The sequence below is a fragment of the Venturia canescens genome, chromosome 6 (genome assembly GCF_019457755.1).
Source record: "Venturia canescens isolate UGA chromosome 6, ASM1945775v1, whole genome shotgun sequence".
In the NCBI taxonomy this organism is placed as follows: Eukaryota; Metazoa; Arthropoda; class Insecta; order Hymenoptera; family Ichneumonidae; genus Venturia; species Venturia canescens.
In genome coordinates this window covers 2,985,034-3,007,152 of record NC_057426.1, presented here as the reverse complement: position 1 = coordinate 3,007,152, position 22,119 = coordinate 2,985,034, and the positions used below count along the sequence as shown (strand labels likewise).

At 41.6% G+C, this 22,119-nt stretch overlaps 3 protein-coding genes across 4 annotated transcripts; 1 reads left to right on the top strand and 2 right to left on the bottom strand.

The window, feature by feature from the left end:
- Positions 1-1,128: 1,128 nt before the first annotated feature.
- Positions 1,129-15,419, bottom strand: LOC122412172 (DNA-binding protein D-ETS-6-like). Its single transcript, XM_043421536.1, has 4 exons — positions 13,176-15,419; positions 12,071-12,316; positions 2,691-2,961; positions 1,129-1,915 (listed from the first exon to the last, which is right to left on the bottom strand). Exons 1-4 carry the CDS (start codon positions 13,777-13,779, stop codon positions 1,624-1,626), a joined length of 1,413 nt encoding a protein of 470 aa, XP_043277471.1. The 5' UTR covers positions 13,780-15,419; the 3' UTR covers positions 1,129-1,623.
- Positions 15,420-15,547: 128 nt separating this feature from the next.
- EMC7 (ER membrane protein complex subunit 7) lies at positions 15,548-18,764 on the bottom strand. Of its 2 annotated transcripts, XM_043421538.1 has the most exons (5): positions 18,457-18,764; positions 17,599-17,857; positions 17,442-17,516; positions 17,199-17,340; positions 15,548-16,274 (listed from the first exon to the last, which is right to left on the bottom strand). In XM_043421538.1, exons 1-4 carry the CDS (start codon positions 18,660-18,662, stop codon positions 17,209-17,211), a joined length of 672 nt encoding a protein of 223 aa, XP_043277473.1. In that variant the 5' UTR covers positions 18,663-18,764; the 3' UTR covers positions 15,548-16,274; positions 17,199-17,208. The 2 variants fall into 2 exon arrangements, with proteins under 2 accessions (XP_043277473.1, XP_043277472.1); XM_043421537.1 differs by lacking the exon at positions 15,548-16,274 and having other exon boundaries at positions 16,967-17,340; positions 18,457-18,763.
- A 280-nt stretch (positions 18,765-19,044) lies between these two features.
- Positions 19,045-22,095, top strand: Bx42 (Puff-specific protein Bx42). The gene is made up of 8 exons (XM_043422594.1): positions 19,045-19,113; positions 19,361-19,514; positions 19,672-19,839; positions 19,948-20,255; positions 20,321-20,456; positions 20,553-20,811; positions 20,922-21,303; positions 21,446-22,095. The coding sequence occupies exons 1-8, from the start codon at positions 19,079-19,081 to the stop codon at positions 21,651-21,653; spliced, it is 1,650 nt and encodes a 549-aa protein (XP_043278529.1). The 5' UTR covers positions 19,045-19,078; the 3' UTR covers positions 21,654-22,095.
- The last annotated feature ends 24 nt before the right edge of the window (positions 22,096-22,119 follow it).

The following is a 22,119-nucleotide window of genomic DNA, read 5'->3' as shown; positions in this document are numbered from 1 at the left end:
ACATTTCATGCACTGCCATCTTCCGTTGTCGATTTCAAAACATTGCTGGGATGGTAATTTATCGAGTCAATATATTTTCTGTAACACCGACAGAGCTTTGACAGACATGTTCGATGCTCACCGGATTATTTCGAATTGAGATTCTTTAGAATAGTTCGAACATCTTTTGGAAGTCGGTGTTGAAATCATTCAATTGTATAAAATAAGAAAACATATTTTCCAACGGTACCTACTTCCGATAACTGCGTTACGAGCCTTATTCCGATATTCACTGCAAGTTATTGCGAGTCCTGTTGACCACCTTGCAGGACTTTACAGGTTAGCTTATTTCCTTTGTATAATAAGTGTAAAATGCTGCTGGACGGTAGCGCGGTAGCTCTACCGATTCGAGACGCAAGTACACTTTTTGACAACGAAATAAAAAACAATGAAGCGATACTGCCGTGACTGCTGCGACCGCAAAAACCCTATCAACCCCATTTTTTTGAAATTTGTAGTTTGTAATTTGGACAAAATTGTTCTTTGAGAAATGTCATACACGCAGTAATTTTCACTTATATTTGTTTCTCTTTTGAGTCAAAAAATTTCGATGCTGTAGCATGCAGTGCGATCCCATTTATGAGGAAATTCGGCGGTTCTAAGTTCCTTCACTGATCGTCGTCTCGCTCATCACAATTGCTCCTGAAAGTTTTCGTGCTCCCTGACTGCGTTCTTACGAAAAATGTGACATCGGTGTTTTTTTTTTTTTTTTTTTTTTTCAATCTTGCCAATAGGTGCGTTCCACTTTTCGGTCACTGTGTGTTGAGTTTTTGGTGTTGCGGGCGATAACTGAAACGCACCTGTAATGAATGACGAATCAATTTTGTCGTTTTGTGGGTTATTCTCGGCTTCGAATAGGCGAATAGGCGCGAATCCAGAAATTATTACAAGCCAATTTTGCCCCCACACAAGTTTTTGTAGGATGCAAACCGCGTTTTAGAAAAATGACAAACATCGAGGCCGACAACTCGACCGACGAAGGCCCATACTCACGGCACTGTCACGTTGACCCATTTATTTCGAAGAGGATTCTGAAAAATTTGTTCCATAAACGAGCTCAACGTTTCAGAATGTCAAAGACTTTCCCAGTGTGACGAAAAAATCTTTATTTACAATGATACAGTGTCAATTAAGCTATATGCTCACACAAGATTCGTATATTTCGAGAAACGATGATAAATCCTAAAGTGCTAATGGATTGTCATTCCAACCATCGAGAGTCGCGGTGCAGCGCGAGCCCTGGCGCACTCTTGCATACTCGAGCATGACGGTTTCCGCGAAAATGTCTATTTTTACAGTACGGACATGGACAGAGATAACAAAAATAAAAATGAGTATTTTTTCGAACGGTTTTTTGTACAATTGGACTTTCCATAGTCCCAACACGACGAACAGTTTCGTTTTGTAACGTTTTTTTTTTTTTTACCAGGTACACGTGGATCCTCACGAAAGACTCGCGAATGCGCGCCCGAGTCTTTCCGTCTCCGAGCCTCGAACAGTCGAACGAGGATGGCAAATCGGTTTCCGAAATTAAGGGGCATCCACCGTATCGACGGAAAATCGTATTTTCCCACATTTTCATGGCTAAGTCGGCGGCGAATATCGAGGATACGGCCAGCAGTAATGCGGGGGCGGCGGAGGTCCGGATTGATTGGAAGTCGATGGCGAATTTTGGCTCGACGTCGAGCCGGGGGCGAACAAATGTTGAGCGTGGTGAGCGTGGCACCCGGTGCTCGCCGCTCCACGGGACGACGTCCCTGAATCTAGGGATATGCCGGCTTGAGCTTGACACGCGATCATCAGGCCGTGGAAGTCGAATTTGTACGCGTATCGCTTTCCATGGACCTTCGTCATTATGTTCTTGTCGTAGTAATACCTGGAATAATTACGAAATAATTATTACTGGGATTGATGACTATTATTCGATGACAGAAAATTGTTCCCCTCTCAAGGCGCATCTCGGAGGATTTTTCAAATTTAAAGACGTAGGAAGGTCGCTTGACGACGAGGATTGAAAGAATTATTTTCAAATGTTTGTGCCAAGCTGCACCGCTACTTTTTATATTCATTGGACGACGCTGAAGTTTGCAGCGTCGGAGTCCGACGAAATGAACGAAAAAATATTTGTAATTCACCTATTTTTGTTCCACGAATCATTTTGGCGTGTAGGTCGAAAATAAGCTACGAATTGCAAATTCGGCAGGGAATAAAATTGAAGATTTGCTGAAATTATTCGAGTTTTTTTTTTAGATCGTTTCGTCGGACTCGTTTGCTCCAATTGGGTTTTGCTCGAAAATCAGGTTGATTGAACGGTCAACGCGGGCATGGTAACTCGACGATCCACGCTCATTCCGCGTATCGAATGACAGACGGGCCGTTTTTTCAACGAACAAAAGTATTTCTTTCGACTAAATTGAACTATTTTTCCAGGGCACATTTTTCCATCAGGAATGGAAGCGTTTGCATCGTTGCTCTCGAGCGAGCAATGTTGGACGAGAAGGCGATACCAAAACTAATGATGCAACGATCGCCTTGACATTTACCGAGCGAATGTTTCGGCTCCTTGGAAATGACAATCGCACGAGAGAAAAAGCAAGCATAAACCGGAAGGAGCGAGAGCAAGAGGTCGTCATACAATGAGATAAGTTTACCTGAGAGCTCGTGAGAGTTTGTCGTAGTTCATGTTCGGCTTACTCTTCCGTTCGCCCCATCTTCGCGCAACCTCGTCCGGATCAGTTAGCTTGAATTCGCCGTTCGAACCCTCCCACGCAATGCACGAAGAGTTGGACGAATCCGAGAGCAGCTCGAGAAGGAATTGCCAGAGCTGAACTTGTCCACCTCCGCCGACCGCCCCTGTACCACCACCACCACTGGATGCTGCTCCAATCAGTGAACACGTTCTCTGCAGAAGGCCGAACCTTTCTGAGATGAAAAAAATGGTAAAAGGAATATACTTTCTCTCTCTCTCTTTTCTCTCGCTCTCACTTTCGTAAGTATAAACAACTCCGTTGCTCATCTTGAATTCTCAGTCACGAATTTCGTTTAATTTCACCTTTTTACACATTCATGCATCCACAGTTGGTTATTTTCCATACTGCAGATAATTTTACTCAATCTGTGACAGGCACGCATGCTGATATTGAGCTGAAGCTAGCGCAGCGAGACCCTCATGCAGGTGTGATGAGATTTTTTCGCTTCCAACTGAGTTGATGGATTTCTTTATAAACGAAGATTTAAATTTAATGTGAGAAATATGGCTCGCTAAATCCCAGCAGTTCGGACTCGTTCATTGGCATTCAGATTGAAAAGTGCAGCTCGCATTTTAGCGAGTTTCAAAGAATAGTTTAAAGAATTTTTCAAAAGTTTGTCGCACGAAGCATATTTCGAACGAATTCTTCCTCGGAATGGGTCCAATTTGGGTAAAAATTGTCAAACAACTGATAAGGATTTGACACGGAGGAAAACCCAGGATTTCCCAAAACTCGGAAAACAAGTTTTAAACCAATTGGATCGATTTTTGAATTGAGAAAATTTGGAAAATCTGGCATCAGATTAGTAATCAGCGATCTCCGGAAACCCCCAGCCACGAAAATTCCGTTGCTGATGATTTGGTTGAGAATTAATAGGGCTCAAAATTTATAGGATTATGAATTTCGAAGGTAATTTTATTGACCAAGTAATGTATATGAAGTTTTACTGTATTTAAAAGTGCTTTTTGAGATTGATAAAAAATCTTGACGTGTGGGACAAAACGGGCTACGCATTCGTGCTCAGCGGGCAAAAATGCATAAGAATATTATAATTGTATCAATGGCGCAGACATTTTTTTTGCGCCTGTGTGTTTCATTAAAAAATTAAAAAAATCAATTGTTTTCGGGAATGTTTTTGGACAGACGGAAATAATTCAGCATAACGAACTTTTCGGTATAGTTTCAAGGACGTTTCAAGAGTCCAAAAACATTTTTTTAATGTGAGAAATACTAATTTGTACGTGGTTTATGCGCAAAGTCTGATTCTCGAAGTTTTCTATTTTTTTATATTTCCCTTCCATACGAGCCGATAGAAACCCGAAAAAATAGCGAATTGCGAACCGAAAAGTGGTGAGTTTTTTCCGTCTATTTTACAAGCATTTCCAAAAACAATCGATGTTTTTGACTTTCTAAAGCAAGACTCCCCTTAATTAAACTGCCACTTTGATTTGAATCTGCTTCCGATATTGCTTGAATATCAAATCGCATTTTCGCAGCAGACATTAAAAAAAAAAAAATGTGCTAAAAGAGACGAATTAGATCGTGCGTAAGCTGCGACATTCGACTCGGTTTACGGTGCACTTACATTCGCACTCGAGTGAAACTCAATAAGCCGTCGGCTTATGCGGCCAACTTGTAGCACGAATAATCCCTTGTTATTCATTTTTCCCACAAAACTGACCGAATATTTTGCAACATTTTACAAAATTGAATTTTTCAGCAATGACTAAACCTATGGCCAGTAATTCTTCCCACTCTCGGCAGACAAACGTCAGAATTCACAACTTTGCTTGGTCCATGAATAGTTTTTTTTCTTTATTTTTATCCCCTCGTAACTCACATCTATTAAAAATCAGTTGGATTATCGCCTGCTCGACTCGAGTTTAAAAATCTTGAGAGAAATTAGTACTTTGTTGCTCCCTTATCCACTAAAGTGTGTTTTAATCAAATTTTTCATTTCAGATGGCCAAAGTTCTGATGAGAAAGGAAAATGGGAATAAGGAAAGTCACTCAATGCCAAAACACTGCGAAATTGGATGAAAATCATGAAAGCGAAGTCACAGAATGAACTACAAAGCCCCATTGCTCGGTGCTTTCTCCAACGTCGTTACATCCGGCCCCCGCCGTCGCTTGCTCCTCTATTTCAGCTAGAGAACTTCACACGCAACTTGTTAAGGATCATTTCGTCTGACCACCCAGTTTATAATGAATTCATAGTTCGGAGAATCGCGACGAAAATAGTGAGATAAGGATGGAAGCGCGACAAACGACGCCGCCTCGTGCGCGAGGGAAATTACATTTACCGAGCTGCTAGTCACTCGAGCTACACATATATTTAACACGATTTAAGTGAGACTTACAGATGACTTTATCGCGGCGGCTGAGATTTTTGACCACGGGAGGTAAACGCTAGCGAGTCGCGTGTTTTGTGTGTTTGTGTGCATGCGCGAGAGCCCGTTTGTATGAATAGATCCCGACGATGCGGCGCCTCCTTTGAATTTTTACCGATCGCATAAGGAGCCCCTGCTGTCGTTGCCGACACCCGAGGCATGTGTCGAAACGGCCAATGCGAACATGCACTTTTCAAGAACGATTTTATCAGAGCCTGTTAATCACTCTTTTCCAAATCGAAAATTTCACTTTGACCCTCGCAGTCTGTTTTCCCTCCAATGTTAAATCCAAATTTCACTTTGTTCGTTATTACTCGTGTCTTCGTCTGGAAAAAATTCATTTCTGCACTCTGCCACTGCAGGCGGCTTTGAGCAACATTTTCGAAGACAAAAGTCATCGTATTTAAGGAGGGTGGCTAGCGACGATACAATGTTGCCATGCTAAACCATGTTAAATACATTAAAAATTTTTAAATGATAAGAATTTAATAAAATTTGGTCAACATATTCTTTAGTGCCAAATTTGACAATACAAACTATTAAAGATTTTTCTTCTGTACAGTTATCGAGTAATTGATCAATAAAGTTCACGTGTATAAGCATAGCGTTTCTATGTATATGGGTATACATTCCGGGCATAAGAAATCTGCTTTAATGCGTAATTACTCGATAACTAAGCAGAAGAAAATTTTGAAAAAAATTGTGTCTTCGCACTTAATGTTGAAGAAGATTATCACCAAATTTGATCAATTTCTTATCATTTTGACGAATGTAGCCACCCTCCTTAAGAAAGTTGACGCGAATCTAATGGGAATCGAAAATTCGAACTTTAAGAGTTGAAAGTTTGAAATATGCTAGAAACATACAGCGTGCATTCCCGGAATTATTATAGAATCTACGGTCCAGGTGTCGAGAAAACAATTAACGAAAATCTCATTTTTCGAAGGGTTATGCTAGGCTCTTGTGGCAGGCACACTTTCTGTGCGACCATTCGGTTTTATTGAAATAGGATCCTCCCAACTTTAAAAAGCCAAAAGCGAGAATAAGAAAATAGAACGTTTTTAGATATCAATGATGTATTGAGAAAGCCTTGTTATCGGTGAAAATCACTCGGGAATGGAAAAAGAAAAACACTCGTTTGAGGTTAACGAGTAATAATGACACGAGTGGAAGGTTTGACAACACCATGAGCCAGCTGGTTTAAAATATAGATAAATAGGAAATGCTGGCTGTTGTCACATTTTGCTTGACGATTTTCCTGCGAAAGTATTGTGGCCGCTATCATCATATTAAAAATTGATCAATCTCAACAAATAAGTTACACATAATTTGCATAATTGCGAAAATAAATTTTAATCGTTTCTTTAATCACGAAAAGAGCAAAAAAGTTCAGTTGCTTTTTTGAATGACAAGAAACGCATGATCTTCCTTAACAAAATGCCCAATCGTTAGATGAACTACGCCACAAAAGCTCTAATTGTAGATGAAACTACAAGGATTCCAGCCCAATTATCAAAAAGTGGGATCAACGAATGTTTGGACGAGATATTGAGAGCCAAAATTGGCAGAATGATTGGGAAAGTGGAGTTTCTGTGATTTTCAGAACCGTGACATTGCCAAACGTTTTGTAAACGAAGATGCTAAATCAAAAATCTCTCTTTTTTTGATTTTGACAATATTTATTCTCCACTGCTAATGCTCGTCATCAATTGCCATCCCAATCTATTTGGCAATTCAAAATGATTTGAAACCCAAATTTACTTTCACGATCTCAAGAATGTTTCTCATACCGAAAAGCCTTGTCAGTGGGCTAATTCTAACTGTTCGATGGAAAAATAATAAAATGCGATTAGCTGTGACAAAATATAAAGAGAAACTGGTGCAGAGCCAAGAATGAAGCGACCACGTGAAAATAGCGTAAAAAAACGAATAAAAATGTGAATGGTTTTGTGTACAAACGACTCAAAATATGATTTACGATTCGTGTGATCAGTTAAAATTCGTTGTTGAATGTACCATTGTAAAGAATGGCTGCTGTGGAAGGATGAATTCTCGATTCTTGCTGAAGATGCAACGGATGAGTCTGTATTCGCCACATCTCTCTCGCGAACATTCGCCCAAAGAGCTCCTCGTGGTCCCGTTTCCAAAGGCTCTCATTTTGTCGGGAGTATCATTTTTCCAAAATGCCGTATGCAGAGGAGCACAAACGTTGACGATCCGTTGGGCTTGCACAGTTTGATGGCCGAATGCTTTTTAAGCTCATCCGGGCACGTTGGTGCTTCGATGCAGAGTTTCAAAGCGATTTTCAGCGGTGCACCCATGAACCGATCGATCATAGCAATCTCCCAAACTAAGAGCATCCCTATCATAGTTTTTTCCGTCACAATCATCCAGCTCGTGGCAGGGAAGTCATGAAAAATGATTAGTCAATAAATTCGTGACATTTTATCGGTGGCCACGATTTTCGATGCGGTCAAACGACGCTTCGTCATCCAAAGTGAGAAAAAAGAACCGAGCAACCGAAGCCAAAACTCCGCTTTTCCTCACTTTCTTTTTCAAACGATATTCTTTAAATTTAATAAACGTCAGACTTCAATGACATTGATATTTCGCATACGAAACACTCTGCCACGCAAGGACGTTCGGTCGAGGTTCACCGGCCGATGGACAAAGTGTAACTGAGCGACCTTTGCCCTCGGTGATTTGAGATTGCCCTTATCGCGCGGCGAAACCTCGCCCCACTGCTCGTCGACGACGTCGTCGACGGCGACGCTCCAGGCTCGCCACAGGGTGTCTCGACCCTCGCACCCCCTTGCGACCTGCTGTAGATATTCGTTCGTAAGACATCAGCATTGGGTGCTTTCAGACTTCACGCGAACAGCTTTGACTCTTTATCGAAGAAAATATCCAGCTGGCACACTATTCGAACAATAAATTCGCAAATTTTATGCTCGAGGCTCTTAAATCTGCATTTTGAGTCTCTTAATCGAAAACTATTTTTAGAACTGATCGAAATTAGGAGGAAAAAATGCTCGTTTAAACTGAAAGTCGAAATTTCATGTACCCAAAAATTCCATAGTCCAGAAATCAAACGATTCTTTTTTTTATTTTTGTTTTTCGATACAAAATCAGCATGCGATTGTTCAACAGAAAAAAAAACCTGAAAATATGATTTCTAATTCAAACGAAAAAGCTCTTTTTCAAAATGTACGCGTCAACATATTCGCCAACTTTGATGATCGTCGTTTCTCTTAAAATTACCATTTCGATTCAGCAAAATTACGTTATTTCATTCAATTTCACTTTCTCCTGTACTCTGCGAGCATAAAAAGTGACAATTTAAGGGGGTTCCTGCTTTAAAAAGTCCAAAAAATCGATTATCTTCGCAAATGTTTTTGGATAGACGGAAATAACTCACCATAGCGAACTTTCCGGTATAGTTTCAAGAATATTTCAAGAGCATTAAATATTTTTTAAATGTGAGAAATATTGTTTGATCGTAATTATTGTCTACAACAAAAATTCCAATTTTTCTTCTTCTTTAGAAGCGTTTTCTTTCAAGCTCGCTAAAAACACAGGATTTCCCGATTTTCTCGGCTTTTCACACGAAAGGAAAATATATGAAAATGGAAAAAAAAATTGGAGTTTCCGTTACAGACAATAATTACGATCTCCTCGTTGTACGGAGCCGAGAAACTTCGACAATCAGACTTGGCGCATGAGCCACGTACGAACTAGTATTTCTCGCATGAAAAAAGTGTTTTTCAACTCTTTAAATGTCCTTGAAACTATACCGAAGAGTTCGCTGTCCTCAGTTATTTCCGTCTATCCTAAAAACATTTCCGAAAACAACCGATTTCAAAAAAACGTTGATCCATGGCATTGAAATGGTAAAAAACCAGAAAAAACAAAGAAATTTGTAGCTAAAGTAACATCTTATAATCGGCTTCTACATTCGATTAAAAAACGCGTCCGAACTTCGTATCTCCCGATCCATCGGTGTTTTTTATTTCACGATTACTCCGAAATGCGATGTTCGATAAAGCGAAAAGCGAGCAATAAAATGATAAGCTGGCCCGGGTGCCGGCTCGCTCAGACTCGCTCGCCGCGAGCACCCCGCACCGCGGCCATTTCGCAAGATTTTGTTGGGAATGTTTGAGGCTCATCAAGAAAACAATATAGTTGCTCCCCGTCGCGGGTGAGCTTACCGTTCTCGAGAGAGCGGCCGCTCCGCGTTTTTCTACCGAGCTTCCAAGTACGAGCATAAGGGTGCCGTATAACTTTGACCCTTGTCTTTTCCGGAGCCGAGCGAGAATTCCTGCTCCGCCACCCGTCGAGCCGTTCAGCACCCCGGTTCGCGCCCTTCCCACCCAGGCTTTCGGGCGACCCTAAACACCCGATGGTTTATTCATGAGACCGAGTCTATCTCGCTCTCCTGCGCGCTCCTGCTGCGATAACACTGATTCGTTTAATAAACGACGCCACCGGGTGCAGAGGGCGCTGCCAACGAGGGGCGTTATTCAACGGGACGATCGGAAGTATCTCTATAGATCTGGCCGGAAGGCTTACTCTGCCAAGAAACTCCTTCAAAGAGATTCTCGCACCTTTTCCTTCTCTCTTTCTCCGTGATCCTCGGAAAACCACTCTTGGAAGCGTACATTACGTTGAAAACGAGAGAAAGATCTTCTACGAGGAAATAAAAGAATTCACCTGGCTCTCATCGCGATTTATCGCCCCCCCGCCCTTTGCGTGCACTCGTTCAAACTCTCTTTATGAATGAACTCTCATCCTATCTTACGACCTAATCATTTCTCGGGGGAACGAGAAACCAGGTATTTCCAAAAGTCATCGTGCTTCGAATACCATAAAAAATGATTGCGCTTTGAAATACATTTTTCAATGTTTCGAGACTGCTGGTTAGTCTGTTGAACTCCGTATTTTATGTTCGATTTAAAAATTTAACGAATTCGCTGATTTGGAATTAAGGAGGGTGGATCGCGACGATACAATGTTGGCATGCTAAAGCACGTTAAAGATATGAAGAATTTCAAAATTATAAGAATTTCATTAAATTTGGTAAATGTATTCTTTAAAAATATATAAGAGGATAGACATTTTTTTAGATTTTTCTACCACATTGCTCTCGAGTAATTGAACACTAAAGTTCACGTGCATAAGCATAGAGTTTACACGTATACAGTTTATACATCTCGTGCATAAGACGTTCGATTTAACGCTCAATTATTCGATAAATATGTGGTAAAAAAATTTGAAAAAAATTGTATTTTTATACTCTATGGCAAAGAATGTAATCACGAAATTTGATGAAATTCTGATTATTTTGATGTCGCGATCCACCCTTCTTAAAGATTTGTTGAAAAGTGGGTCACTCGAAATTGCATGGATTTTGAGTACTTTTGTTTTTCCGGTCGAGTAAGAAGGTCAAACACCGTTTTGAGATTCGACTATTTCGCGTCTTCCAGGAGTGACGATTATTCAGGGAACCGAGATTTTGGAAAGTTATTTTTATAAGTAACTACTCGAACATTTTATTTCCTTCTCATTTCATAAAAAATCCAAGAACGTTGAAAACGTTCGAGGACGCTCTGACCGACTGAAATTTATTGGAGTTTTAACACCTTTTTTTAACACTCTTCAACGAGAAAAGATCGATGGAACTATTATCACGACGATATATTCGCTCCCTGCTCAGAATCGCGATCGAGTTTATCGGCAATAGATCAGCTCCATGGACACTGACTTTAGATAAGGTCGAAGCTATATACGAATAGAGCTCTGGCAAGCACGAGCAGCCCGACGGAGGCTCTGGGGAGCTGTTAGCAGCTTCCGGTCACTTTGGTCCGAAGGCAGGCGAAAACCCCTATTAACCACTTTTCCCAGCTCGGGTGAGTGCTTACCCCTATATGTCTTTTGGATTTACGGAGGAAATCCATTTTCAATTGTTCGCCAATTCGCTCGGCACGCGACTCGATTTACCGCCGTCATTTTCAGCGGCGAAGAAAAGATTTTTTTTTTTTTAAATCTGAGCGTTGAAAGAAAAAGCGTATTTGCCTCATATTATTTGATTTTTACTCAAAATTTATCGAGCTTATTTTCATGAAATTATTTATCTTTTTTTTGTAAATTGATTATTTTAATTTTAGTGAAAATTCTTGAATTTTTGCTGAACGAAGATGCTAATTCTTTCTGTCTCCGGACAGGGACACGGCGACGCCCGGACACGCGGGATTGAGAATGCAATGTTCCCATGATTTAAACTCGAGTCGCTACCAATTTTAGCCATTTTAGGGTAACCGTAATCGTCCCTTAGGAATCAGTAAATAGCGAAGAGCATCACTCCACCGAGTGCTGCGGACCGAGACAGTAAAGCCCAAAAATGGCACAAAAAGGAGTGTGAATCGAAAGAAACGTCAGTGAAGCTACAAAATGATGAGCAATGAGAAATTCGTGAGCGAAGTTCCACGCTGTAGAAACTAAGCCGAATATGCTTTCAGACGAGTGACGTGATTCGAGTTCCTGGAATGATTGGGTAACTGCCTCAAAGTAGTTTTTCTTGGCCGCTTAAAAATAGTTTAATTCAGAATTCGTGACGTCCCACTACCGAGTTTATAGTTTATGCGCGTGCATTTAAAATTTTCAGTTGCGAAGCAGCTGAAAAGACTCGAAAAAAATTCGGATTGCGCACATTGAATTTGAACTTTATTCTCGATGATGCTCGCGCGTGGAATTTCGTTAAGGAGGGAACGGTGAGTAAATTGCCGGACGGGAAGAGAGGGGGGCAGTGAATGAGTGCATCGCGAGCGGCGAGAGCGCCTCACGAGAGCGAGGGTCGAGGAGAAATTTTATAACCGAGCATCTCGTATGACTCACCGTCGACTTTTTCTTCCTGGAGGAGATCCGGACTGTAGACACCGGTCGCCTGTAGCTTCAGGTAACCGAGATGCCGAGCGAGAATTCTCCCACCGGATACAGTCTGCCAGTGGGCCAGGGAGAGCTCCAGAAGCTCCTTACCTGTCGAAGGGAGCTCCGACGCTTCTGGCAAAGGCTCGATCGAAAATGCACCACCGCACCAGCGTAACCAGGCCGCCACGTGGCTCGAATTCCATTCCGACGGATCTGCGCAAACAAAATCCTCGTCGTAACGACGCTTCAGAATTGCAGCTCTGGTTCGAGCCTCTGTAGAGTTTCAATTTCGCGAAAAAAATCGCTCGAGAGTTTTATAAGTTTTGTTGTAACTGAAAGATTATTGTTTTCATCGGAATTTTGACGGTTTGTGCTTTGATCGAGGCACTAATTTCGAGTGAATGGAAATCTCGTCCGCGGTATTCATGAGCCTGCTTTTTAGTCTCGTGGACAGTGGAATTTTTGGCTAGCCAAATATCCATTTTTACGAGACTTATAAACAAAAAACGTCCTTCGCAAAGGGCGAGTTTTTACATTCGTCAGTGAGCTTCAGGATTTCGGAGACGTTTTTTTGACAATCATTTGAAAATGTAAGTGAAAATGACACGAGCGAAATCCTACTGATGAAAACTCCATTTTTTTTATTAACTCGACAGTCCGGATTTTCATATTCTTCCTGACTCTGCGGAAAGTCCCTCCCACGTTAGATTCACGAGCGATAAATTTTCAAACAGGACGAAAAGTGACACGAATGTTTACTCCAATTTTTTATAAAACTTGGCACGGTGGGAATCTTCGAGGCTCGATTCTCGTCGAGGGCAAAATATCGATCGAAACTGCCGAGAAAAATGAATGTTTCCACCCAAAAGCTCACTGGGTTTATCTCGTGATAAATTCTACCTCTCAAATAATCTTTTGAACTCGTGATTCCGTTTCTTTTCGGAGACTCGATCGGTTCGTTAACCAACATTTAATATTTTTGTATTTTCTGCTCGAGCTAGTCGCACGAAGCTTTTCGACCGAAGAATTTCGTTATTTTGACGAATCAGGAGAGAAGCTGGTGCGTACTTACTCGTCGGTACGAGGACTTGGTCGGTAGCCAAAGACTCTTCTTTCGGAAGACCCGGTGGGTCTGACCACACGGAGTCTTTCACTACTTCACAAACCATCGAGGAACTAATCGCGGAACTACAGTCCGAAGAGAGCTTTAGTTTCGAGGGCTCTTTAGTCGAAGAAGATTGCGAATTAATTTGAGTTTTGCACAAGAAATCGAGGCTGTGAGAGAGCCTCGTTGAGTGAATTTCACGACTGCGGGCCACTAGGATTGGCGGATTTTCGCCAACTTCCAAGCTTCCGTTGAGCTCCGGTGCGACCCTCGTTCTTCGTGCACTTTCGTGATTTTTATATCCATCCCGAGTAAGCGCACATCGGTTAGGGAAAAGGGAAGAATTATTCGGCGACGTCGGGGTCGCCGGTGTTCCGCGCGAGTCCTGCAGTTTCGAGCGCGTTCCCTCGTCCGCACATTCGCGTTTGCCGCTCTCGAGGCTCCGCGATTCATTCTCGTTCCTCCACGAGTCTCTCCTCGACGTTGGCACGATCCAATCTGCTCCTCGGCTCTGCTGTTCGAGCGAATTCACGAATCTCGTCGGTGAGTCTCGGCGATGATTCACGGACATGAAGCGACGGTTGGAAACTTCTCGCTGGCCGGCTTCTGCGAGGCTTGCTTCGACGGATAATGCCGGCTCAAACACACGCGAGAAAAAAAATCATGACTCGTCGTCCACGCTCTCGTATCGCGGCTTCGCTTTTTTTAACGCGTACTCCGACGTTTATTCGTCATGCGCCAATTTTCCCACAACTTCCGGTCTCTCTTTCGCGCTAATTTCACTCACGCCGGGTCAAGCTTACGGCGCTAGGAAAAAAGACGACGTTCCACTGTGTGAAATCAAAAATTTTGGGTCCCTTCGATTTCCTTAAATGAAAAAATAGATTGAGGAAAGTCCAGAGTCAATGGAGTGGAGCTGGAGCTCCTTGCAGCAGCTCAATTTCCCTTCGTAGAGCTTCAGCAACGGTGGAGCGATCGGTTAAAAAAATCATCCAAGTTGCCAACCATTTTTCCCAGGTTTCAGTTTTTTATTCTTTCACAAGCCCATTTTTCAATTGAGTTACTCTAGCAATATTTTTCGCCCGTGACGATCTCGAGAGACGAGGAACGGGAATCAGTATCGCAGCACATAAATTAAAATACGATTCGAAGTAGTGAAGAAGCGCAAAAGTTTGTTAGGTCGACCTCAAATCGTGCCTGCATTCGAAACTCCTGATTTTTCTTTCCCAAATTAACTCAAACCCTCGACGTCGTAATGAAAGGAAAGAGTGCGAACGAAGCCTCAATTTCGCGCAGTGAGTGAATCAGGAATAAAAACAAACGAGAATAATAAAAAGGGTCAAAAGCTTTTCCGACGAAACGGAACAATCCCGATTGCCCGAAGTGTTGCGATGACCGAGCAAGTGACTTCCCGATGACGAATCGTAGCGTGAAGCACGTGAGTACGATTTACAAAAAAAAAAAAACAAATAAAAAGTGAGAATAACGCACTTCTCAATGGAGTCAATTATTCCGAGTGTAAAAACTGGATAAAATACTTAAAAGAAACTCTGAAAGTTTGTTAATATTCCGTTTGTTTTTCTATCGATTTTCCGGCTTGTGGAGAAGCAACTTTGTTTATCTCCGTACGTAGGACGTTTGCATACTAAAGTCGATTGAATCCCGTGACATAAGTATTCGGAATACGAAACGTTCGGATCGTCGAAGAGACACAAATGTACGCATAAGTGAGAAGTTGTAAGAGAGAGAGATCCGCAGGATCTGTTGCGCGGTGGGTCTTCCCAAGAACTCGTGGTGACGGGTAAATCTTTAGCCGATCGGTTTCCCCGTAGCGAGATTTCCTTTCTTTTTTTCTTCCTTCTCCTCCCTCCTGTCGCCTTCCCTGTCGCTCGCTGCTCTCTCTTTCCCTCCTTAAAAAGAGCTCGCCGGTACGCGCGCTCTCGAACATGCGGGCGCGTGCTCCCGTCCACCGTCCAAATCCCCTCCAACGACGAGTCACACGCACGAAGGATCGAGAAAGCGCGGGATCATTTTCAGGGGGTGTCGGGGCAACGGTGCTCAGCTAAGACTAAATTTCGTCGTTTTCGTTGTAAACACACTGCTTTCGGAGGACTTCTTCCCTCGCCTGTTGTTGGGTCTGCGACGAAGTGCTCCAGGCATTCCGGAGCAGTGCCAGACTCGCCAGTTTGTTTCTCTTCAGTTGTTGCTAATCTATGAATTTCCTGATCATTCGAGACGTCGGAATGCGAGGAGGTGAACCCCTCGAGACGTTTTCCTCCCACGTCTGGATCCGAGAGCTTCGATTCGTAAATAGAAACCTGGTAGGCCGCCAGAGCGAATGGAACTTTGAAAGATTTTTATTCTTCAGGACTCTTAGGTACAAAGCTAATTGACACTATAAAAAAATGAAAAATTAACAAAAGAAATATCAATTGTGCGTGTGTGTGTGGAATCGACTCAGTGATAACTCACTCTAACAAATGGAGCAACACTTGGATGAGAAAGACAGCGTATAATCGTGTCAAAACTGCGAATTGAAAATTTCCATAAATTTCTTTGGTCATGATCCGCATTACCCCGCAATCCGAATGACCGGCGCGCCGTTACTCCCAAATACACGCGAGGGATCTCGACGAGGGGCAATACGCATGTTTCGTCATGCATCAGGCATGGTGGGTGAATGGAGAGCGCTTATACATCGATTCGATTGGTCGGGAGGTCGCAAGATTCCTGGAAATCCGAGGAGAGAGCCCATAGATCGCTCGCGTTGGGCGTGCATCGTCCACCGCTGAATCATACCGATCCGTCCGATCGCCATCTTCACCCATTTTTTTCCAACTTATTCTCACACGCAGGCACAAAGCCCGCTTGTGTAGCGACACACCAGGAAACACGTATTTAGTGCCATGCCAAGAGTGCGTAATAGTTACGATGAGAAAAAACGAGATGGAAGATGAAAAAGCATGGAGACAGGTTCTTGCTGGAGATATTGAGAATTATGGCTCGTAATGGCATCTGTTTCGCGCACACAAGCGACTAACCGGTTTATACTTTGACTGCTCCCATCTGCAAAATATAATGGATAATTGGTCAGATAAAGACATTCACGCAGTTGCGATGTGTATTCATATTGTGACGGAAAGCAGCTGCTCTATTAAAGGATTCACGAATGTGGATTCATTTTTACGCATCAATCGAATTACTCCACTCTCATGGAGAATGGGCGGAGGAAATTTATCAATCTGAAGCAGAGCGAGACGACGAGCCTCGTACACGAGTACGAATGTATATTTATAGACGAGTCAACCGGATGTCGGGATGACTCGGCCCAGCAGCCTTCGGCGATTATGCAGTTAATCATAAGTTTTTTGGGTTTTCCTTTTATTCATTTATTTATTTATTTTTTTGAGCTACTGACACATTACAATGCGTCACGCAATACCAATGTATCTTCGAACTGAAATCTTAACGAGAATACTTGTTAAATGTTAAATTCCTTGACTCGTTGCAGGCGCTACTTTGAGCGGCTTTCACGAGACCGGGATCGGCGCGTTTGAGGTACTTACAGCAAAAGAACCGAGAGAACCGACCTCTCTCACGGAACTGTGAACGACGGGTGGGGAGATCGAGGGAGTCGGGCCACACAGAAAGAAAAAGAGAAAGAGGAAGAAAGAGGAAAATAGAAAATATTGAGAGAATTTCAGTGGTGGCGGGAGGTTGAAATCCTCAGAAAAATCCCGCCAAAGTTGGCCAACACGTTTTTCCTCTTTTACCAAGTGTGATAGTGTATTTTAATATCGATGACCTTTCAAATGTGACAATTGATCCTAGGCGTACACCTCTGAATATTGAGCGGTATAAAAACAAGCGGATTATCTCTAAATCGCAAATTTTTTTTCCTCACTCCACGCTCGCGCGATCCTTCTGAGAATTTGGTATAATAAATATTAATGTGTACGTGTGTATTCGTGATGTTCAAAGATCGCCTACTTTACAATAGCTATTGCCGCTTCTTTGCAGCTTTCACAGCCTTTGGTTTCTGCTTCTCCCCACCGGCAAAAAGATTCGTTATGACCTCGGACATTTCGGGCATGCTGTTGTAACTCGTAAGATTGTTTAACTGCTCCATGCCCTGTAAAAAACATCAATTTCATTGACAATCGTCTTTTTCTGTCCACGATATTCTTTGATAAACGCTTATTGCTCGCTCCTTACGCTCGTTCAGTTTCTGACCTTTTTTGTTTCTGGATCGTTCATCATTTTTGGCAGTACTCCGATCAAAAGCAACGGTAGAATCATCATGAGTACCTGGAAAAAGATATTTTCATTGATTCATTTGTCCTCTGTGGATGGTTGAATTTTGGGAGAAGCAAATGACTTCAATATTCACCATTGGATTGAACAGGAAATCTGTAACTCTCCATTGCTCTCTGACTTGGAAGTAACGGAAAGGCGTAAATGGTCTCAGCTTCAACGGATAAGGAACCTGGATAACCTGAGAAGTCTGAATGAAATTCACTTTTCTTGCTCTCAATTTTCCTTTCGAGTTTATTTCTACTCTCACAGGCTCGTAAACGTAATTTGGATTGACAACCTCCACGACGTATGATCCGGACGGCACATTTGGAATTACAAACGTTCCATCCTCTCTGAAAATAAAATAAAGAATCTGGAATTGAGGGCACATAGGTTTGGACATTTTACATAGGAACATCTCTGGACATATCAAAGACATTCCTCATCCAGGCATACCTCAGCAACTTTAAAACCAATTTACTGGAAGAAAAATTGTTTCATTTCGCAGCTGATCTTTTTCAGGGAGAAAATCAAGTGTTGTGTCAATAGTTTTTTTTATAAACTGAACAACTAAGTTTTTGAGAGAAACGAAAGTTATTCCCTAATTTTATCACTATACAGGACTACAGGAACAGAAGGATAACTTTATTTCTCAAAACATAAAGCATTTGCAAAAAAAAAGGATTTAACTTTATTTCTAATAAGAAGCGTCTGTTCCTCATTAACCTTATTTATATGTCTGTGTCCTCTTGAAAGAAGCACTCAAGGCATTGATTGAACTGTTATTATAATGCCAAGTTGTTTATGAATTATGTATTGAGACTGCCACGTATTTGCAAGGGCAAATCTACCCAAAATCAATAATTCGCTCATTAGGATTTACAAGTTTGCCAGGGAATCACAAATAATTTAAACGAATAGAAAATTTGAACGGATTTTTTTGTCATTTTACCTCAAGAAACCATAATGTTCTCCGCCGTTAGCCATGACATGAGTCATGAGTTGCCATCCGTTTGAATTGGAGTTTTCCCATGGAAAAACTTTGCCCTCAATAATATAAAGATCGGTCGATTGATCTTCATCGCTTTCAGCAAAAGTTGTACCAATTATAACACCGAAAACGACGAGCACAAATGAAATTAAAATTGAGGATTTCATGATTCAGACGAGTCGAACGTCGAACCACCAAGATCTCGTAGACAGACTTGTGATGCTTGTTCTACGGCAATCTACGGTTCCTACCTTTTCTACCTTCTGTTCGCTCTCAGCTGTTGAATCGTTGATTGAGCTGTTACCAACGTAGAAAACACAAAAAACGATCTTTGCAGATCGATAAGACCTCCGTGAGATTAGCCGAATAATTTAAAAATTTTTAATTTATAACAGATTATTTATTTATTTGTAGATTGACAAATAAGTTTGATTTATTAAAAATTTATAATGTATTAAAATTTATGTAGATAATGATAAACATCACACAATCAACAAATCGAATTGGCGGGGCCGATATAGCGCTTCTTGCGGAACCTTTGAGAATCACAAAATAAGAGGGTTGGAGAGCATGAAAAAAGAAAATGGCGAACAGTGTCAACAAGATGTCGTTAACGAGGTACAGTGACGAATAAAATAATATTGAATAATTAAATAATTTATTCGTTTTTCACAAGACCGTAAAATTTATGAGCTGTACTTGCGAAAATTATGCACTGTAACGACAAATGAAGGAATATGAACTACATGAGCTAGTGATTGAGCACTGTGTTTCTTCCAAGCTCATTTCCTAACAGCGCAATTTGAACGCTCCAAAGTGATTATGGCTTGTCAAATCCTTATAAAAATGATGTTTTCTTTTTCAGTTTATTACCTCTCCCCAGTCAGGTTGTCTGGGACAGAGAGGACGAAGCTAGAGAGCAGAAGCTCCGTCAGAGACCTGTGTCGGCATTGGTAAAAGCTGTTGTCACCGCACCTCCTTATGGACAACGCAAAGGATGGGTTCCTCGAAATCCAGAGGTGATGAACTTTCTCTTTTATCATAGAATTTTACACTTTTTTTTTGCAGTATGGCCAGCATATTCTTTCAAACGCAAATATGATGGTTTCCAGGCTTTTATATTTCATCAATATTGTCTTTCGAGTATCACAAGTATCGAATATGTATTGATTGCAGGATTTTGGAGATGGCGGAGCATTTCCCGAGATTCATGTTGCCCAATATCCCCTCAATATGGGTTTCAAGGGTAAAGAATCAACGAGTAACGCGCTCGCGATACAACTTGATGCTCAAGGCAAGGTGAAGTACGACTTGATTGCCAGACAAGGACATTCTAAGGACAAGGTTGGTACATTTGTTCGAGAAACAATTAAACAAAATTTCTGATTCAATATTGTTGTGGAATTTACAAAAAATGCTTGAATCATTGAAGGATTTTTTTTGCAATTTCAGATAGTATATAGCAAGTTAAGTGATTTACTACCAGCTGAAATTACAAACGAAAATGATCCCAGTCTTCAAAGACCAGATGCGGAAGAAATTGCAGAAGTTACTGAAAAAACTCGCAGAGCTTTGGAAAAAATTACACAGTCGAAAATTGCAGCAGCAATGCCAGTGCGGTGTGCTGAAAAACAGGCACCAGCTCAATATATTCGTTATACGCCATCCCAACAAGGGCAATCTTTCAATTCAGGGGCCAAACAGCGAGTCATAAGGATGGTTGAGGCACAAGTCGACCCGATGGAGCCTCCAAAATTCAGGTGAGTTATTAAGATCAAAAATTTTTACTGGTCTATTGTGATTTCAAATAAGTTTATTTTTCTAGAATTAATAAGAAAATTCCGCGAGGACCACCTTCGCCACCAGCTCCTGTGATGCACTCACCAACCCGCAAGGTTACCGTGAAAGAACAGAAAGAATGGAAGATTCCTCCTTGCATAAGTAACTGGAAGAACGCAAAGGTGAGCAAACTGGCAGATTTTATACAAAATTAGTATTTTCACCATCCCTATTCCGTTATCTACTTGTACTTTATCTGCTTTGTGTTTTTTTTTCAGGGTTACACTATACCGTTGGACAAGCGTTTGGCAGCGGATGGGCGAGGTCATCAGATAGTTCACGTAAATGAAAACTTCGCAAAACTTTCAGAAGCGCTTTACATCGCTGATCGTAAAGCTCGTGAGGCCGTTGAAATGCGAGCACAATTGGAGAAGAAATTGGCGCAGAAGGAGAAAGAGAAAAAGGAGGATCACTTGAGGCAATTGGCTCAAAAAGCCAGAGAGGAACGCGCTGGGTTAAAATCCGCTGCTGCTCTTGGTAAATCTACACCGTTCATTTTGAATATATTTTTGACCACGTTCCCGATGAGCCGCTGAAAAAAACTCTTTCATCTTCAACGCGGTCTGGTTTTTTTTTGTTCCATTTAGACAAAGCCGAGGAAACTCGTGAGCGTGATCAGCTCCGTCAAGAAAGACACAAGGATCGTGCTCGTGAGCGGAACTTGGCTCGCGCTGCACCGGACAAACGTTCGCGCTTGCAACGCGAGAGAGAACGCGACATAAGTGAACAAATAGCGCTTGGTTTACCGGCGAAGAGCATTGCCAATTCCGGCGAGGCGCAGTTCGATCAGCGATTGTTCAACACGACCAAAGGCATGGATAGCGGTTATGGACATGATGACGAGTACAACGTTTATGACAAGCCTTGGAGGGACAGCAATTCGATCGGTTCGCACATTTATCGACCTGGTAAAAATATCGATAAGGACAATTATGGCGATGATCTCGAGAAGCTCGTTAATACGAATAGGTGAGAAAATCATTAAACTAAGATGGCGCGTTCACAAGAAAAGCTGATTTATAATAAGAAAAAAATTGGAATAAAATCCAAGAGACTCATCATGAATATCAGGAAAATGATTGTCAACTGTTTGCTTTTTTTTTACGTACAGGTTTGTTCCCGACAAGGAATTCAGCGGTACAGATCGTACAGCTACACGTTCAGGTCCTGTACAGTTTGAGAAAGACGAAGAAGATCCTTTCGGTCTGGATCAGTTCTTGAAACAGGCTAAGCGCGCAAGTAGCTCTACCGCAACAGCCAAACGCAAAGAAGACCGAGAACCACGAAGGGACGATCGTGACAAGCGCCGAAAACATTAGGATTACTCGAGCATTTGTTACGTTTATCAAATTATTTGTGGTTTCAAAAACGAGTAAAGAAAAGTGAAAATCAAACTGAAGAAACAAGTTTCGACATCCCTCATTTGTCATATCAGTTCAAATGAGCAGAACTTTTTAATGTATGTTCAATTAGGTTTTTTTAGCGGAATGAATGCTTTGCTAACTTTAGCAATTTCAACATTTGGGCCGAGTCAGCCAAGATCAATTGTCCTGTAAACATTGTATAACACAAACAGCGACTCGGTTGAATTACATTTGTTACATTCAACATTATAGTCCATTTTTCGAAAATCATTATACAGGAATATTAGAATTAGCGACATATTCTACGAGCGATCACGCGAGTTTTTATCTGTATTTTCTTTACATGTGGAGTTCATTCTATGCTGTACTGATGTAAATAACAATTCGTATAATGTCATTCGTGTTATTCGTTCTTTTGTCA

Coding starts and splice junctions, on each gene's coding strand:
- EMC7 (XM_043421538.1), bottom strand. CDS start 18,662: ATGAAATCCTCAATTTTAATTTCATTTGTGCTCGTCGTTTTCGGTGTT. Junction 17,517..17,598: donor ATTTCCTGTTCAATCCAATG/GTGAATATTGAA, acceptor ATCTTTTTCCAG/GTACTCATGATGATTCTACC. Junction 17,341..17,441: donor ACGATCCAGAAACAAAAAAG/GTCAGAAACTGA, acceptor TGTTTTTTACAG/GGCATGGAGCAGTTAAACAA.
- LOC122412172 (XM_043421536.1), bottom strand. CDS start 13,779: ATGTCCGTGAATCATCGCCGAGACTCACCGACGAGATTCGTGAATTCG. Junction 12,317..13,175: donor CCAAGTCCTCGTACCGACGA/GTAAGTACGCAC, acceptor TTGTTTGCGCAG/ATCCGTCGGAATGGAATTCG. Junction 1,916..2,690: donor AAACTCTCACGAGCTCTCAG/GTAAACTTATCT, acceptor TAATTATTCCAG/GTATTACTACGACAAGAACA.
- Bx42 (XM_043422594.1), top strand. CDS start 19,079: ATGGCGAACAGTGTCAACAAGATGTCGTTAACGAG. Junction 19,515..19,671: donor GGGTTCCTCGAAATCCAGAG/GTGATGAACTTT, acceptor TATTGATTGCAG/GATTTTGGAGATGGCGGAGC. Junction 20,457..20,552: donor GTAACTGGAAGAACGCAAAG/GTGAGCAAACTG, acceptor TTTTTTTTTCAG/GGTTACACTATACCGTTGGA.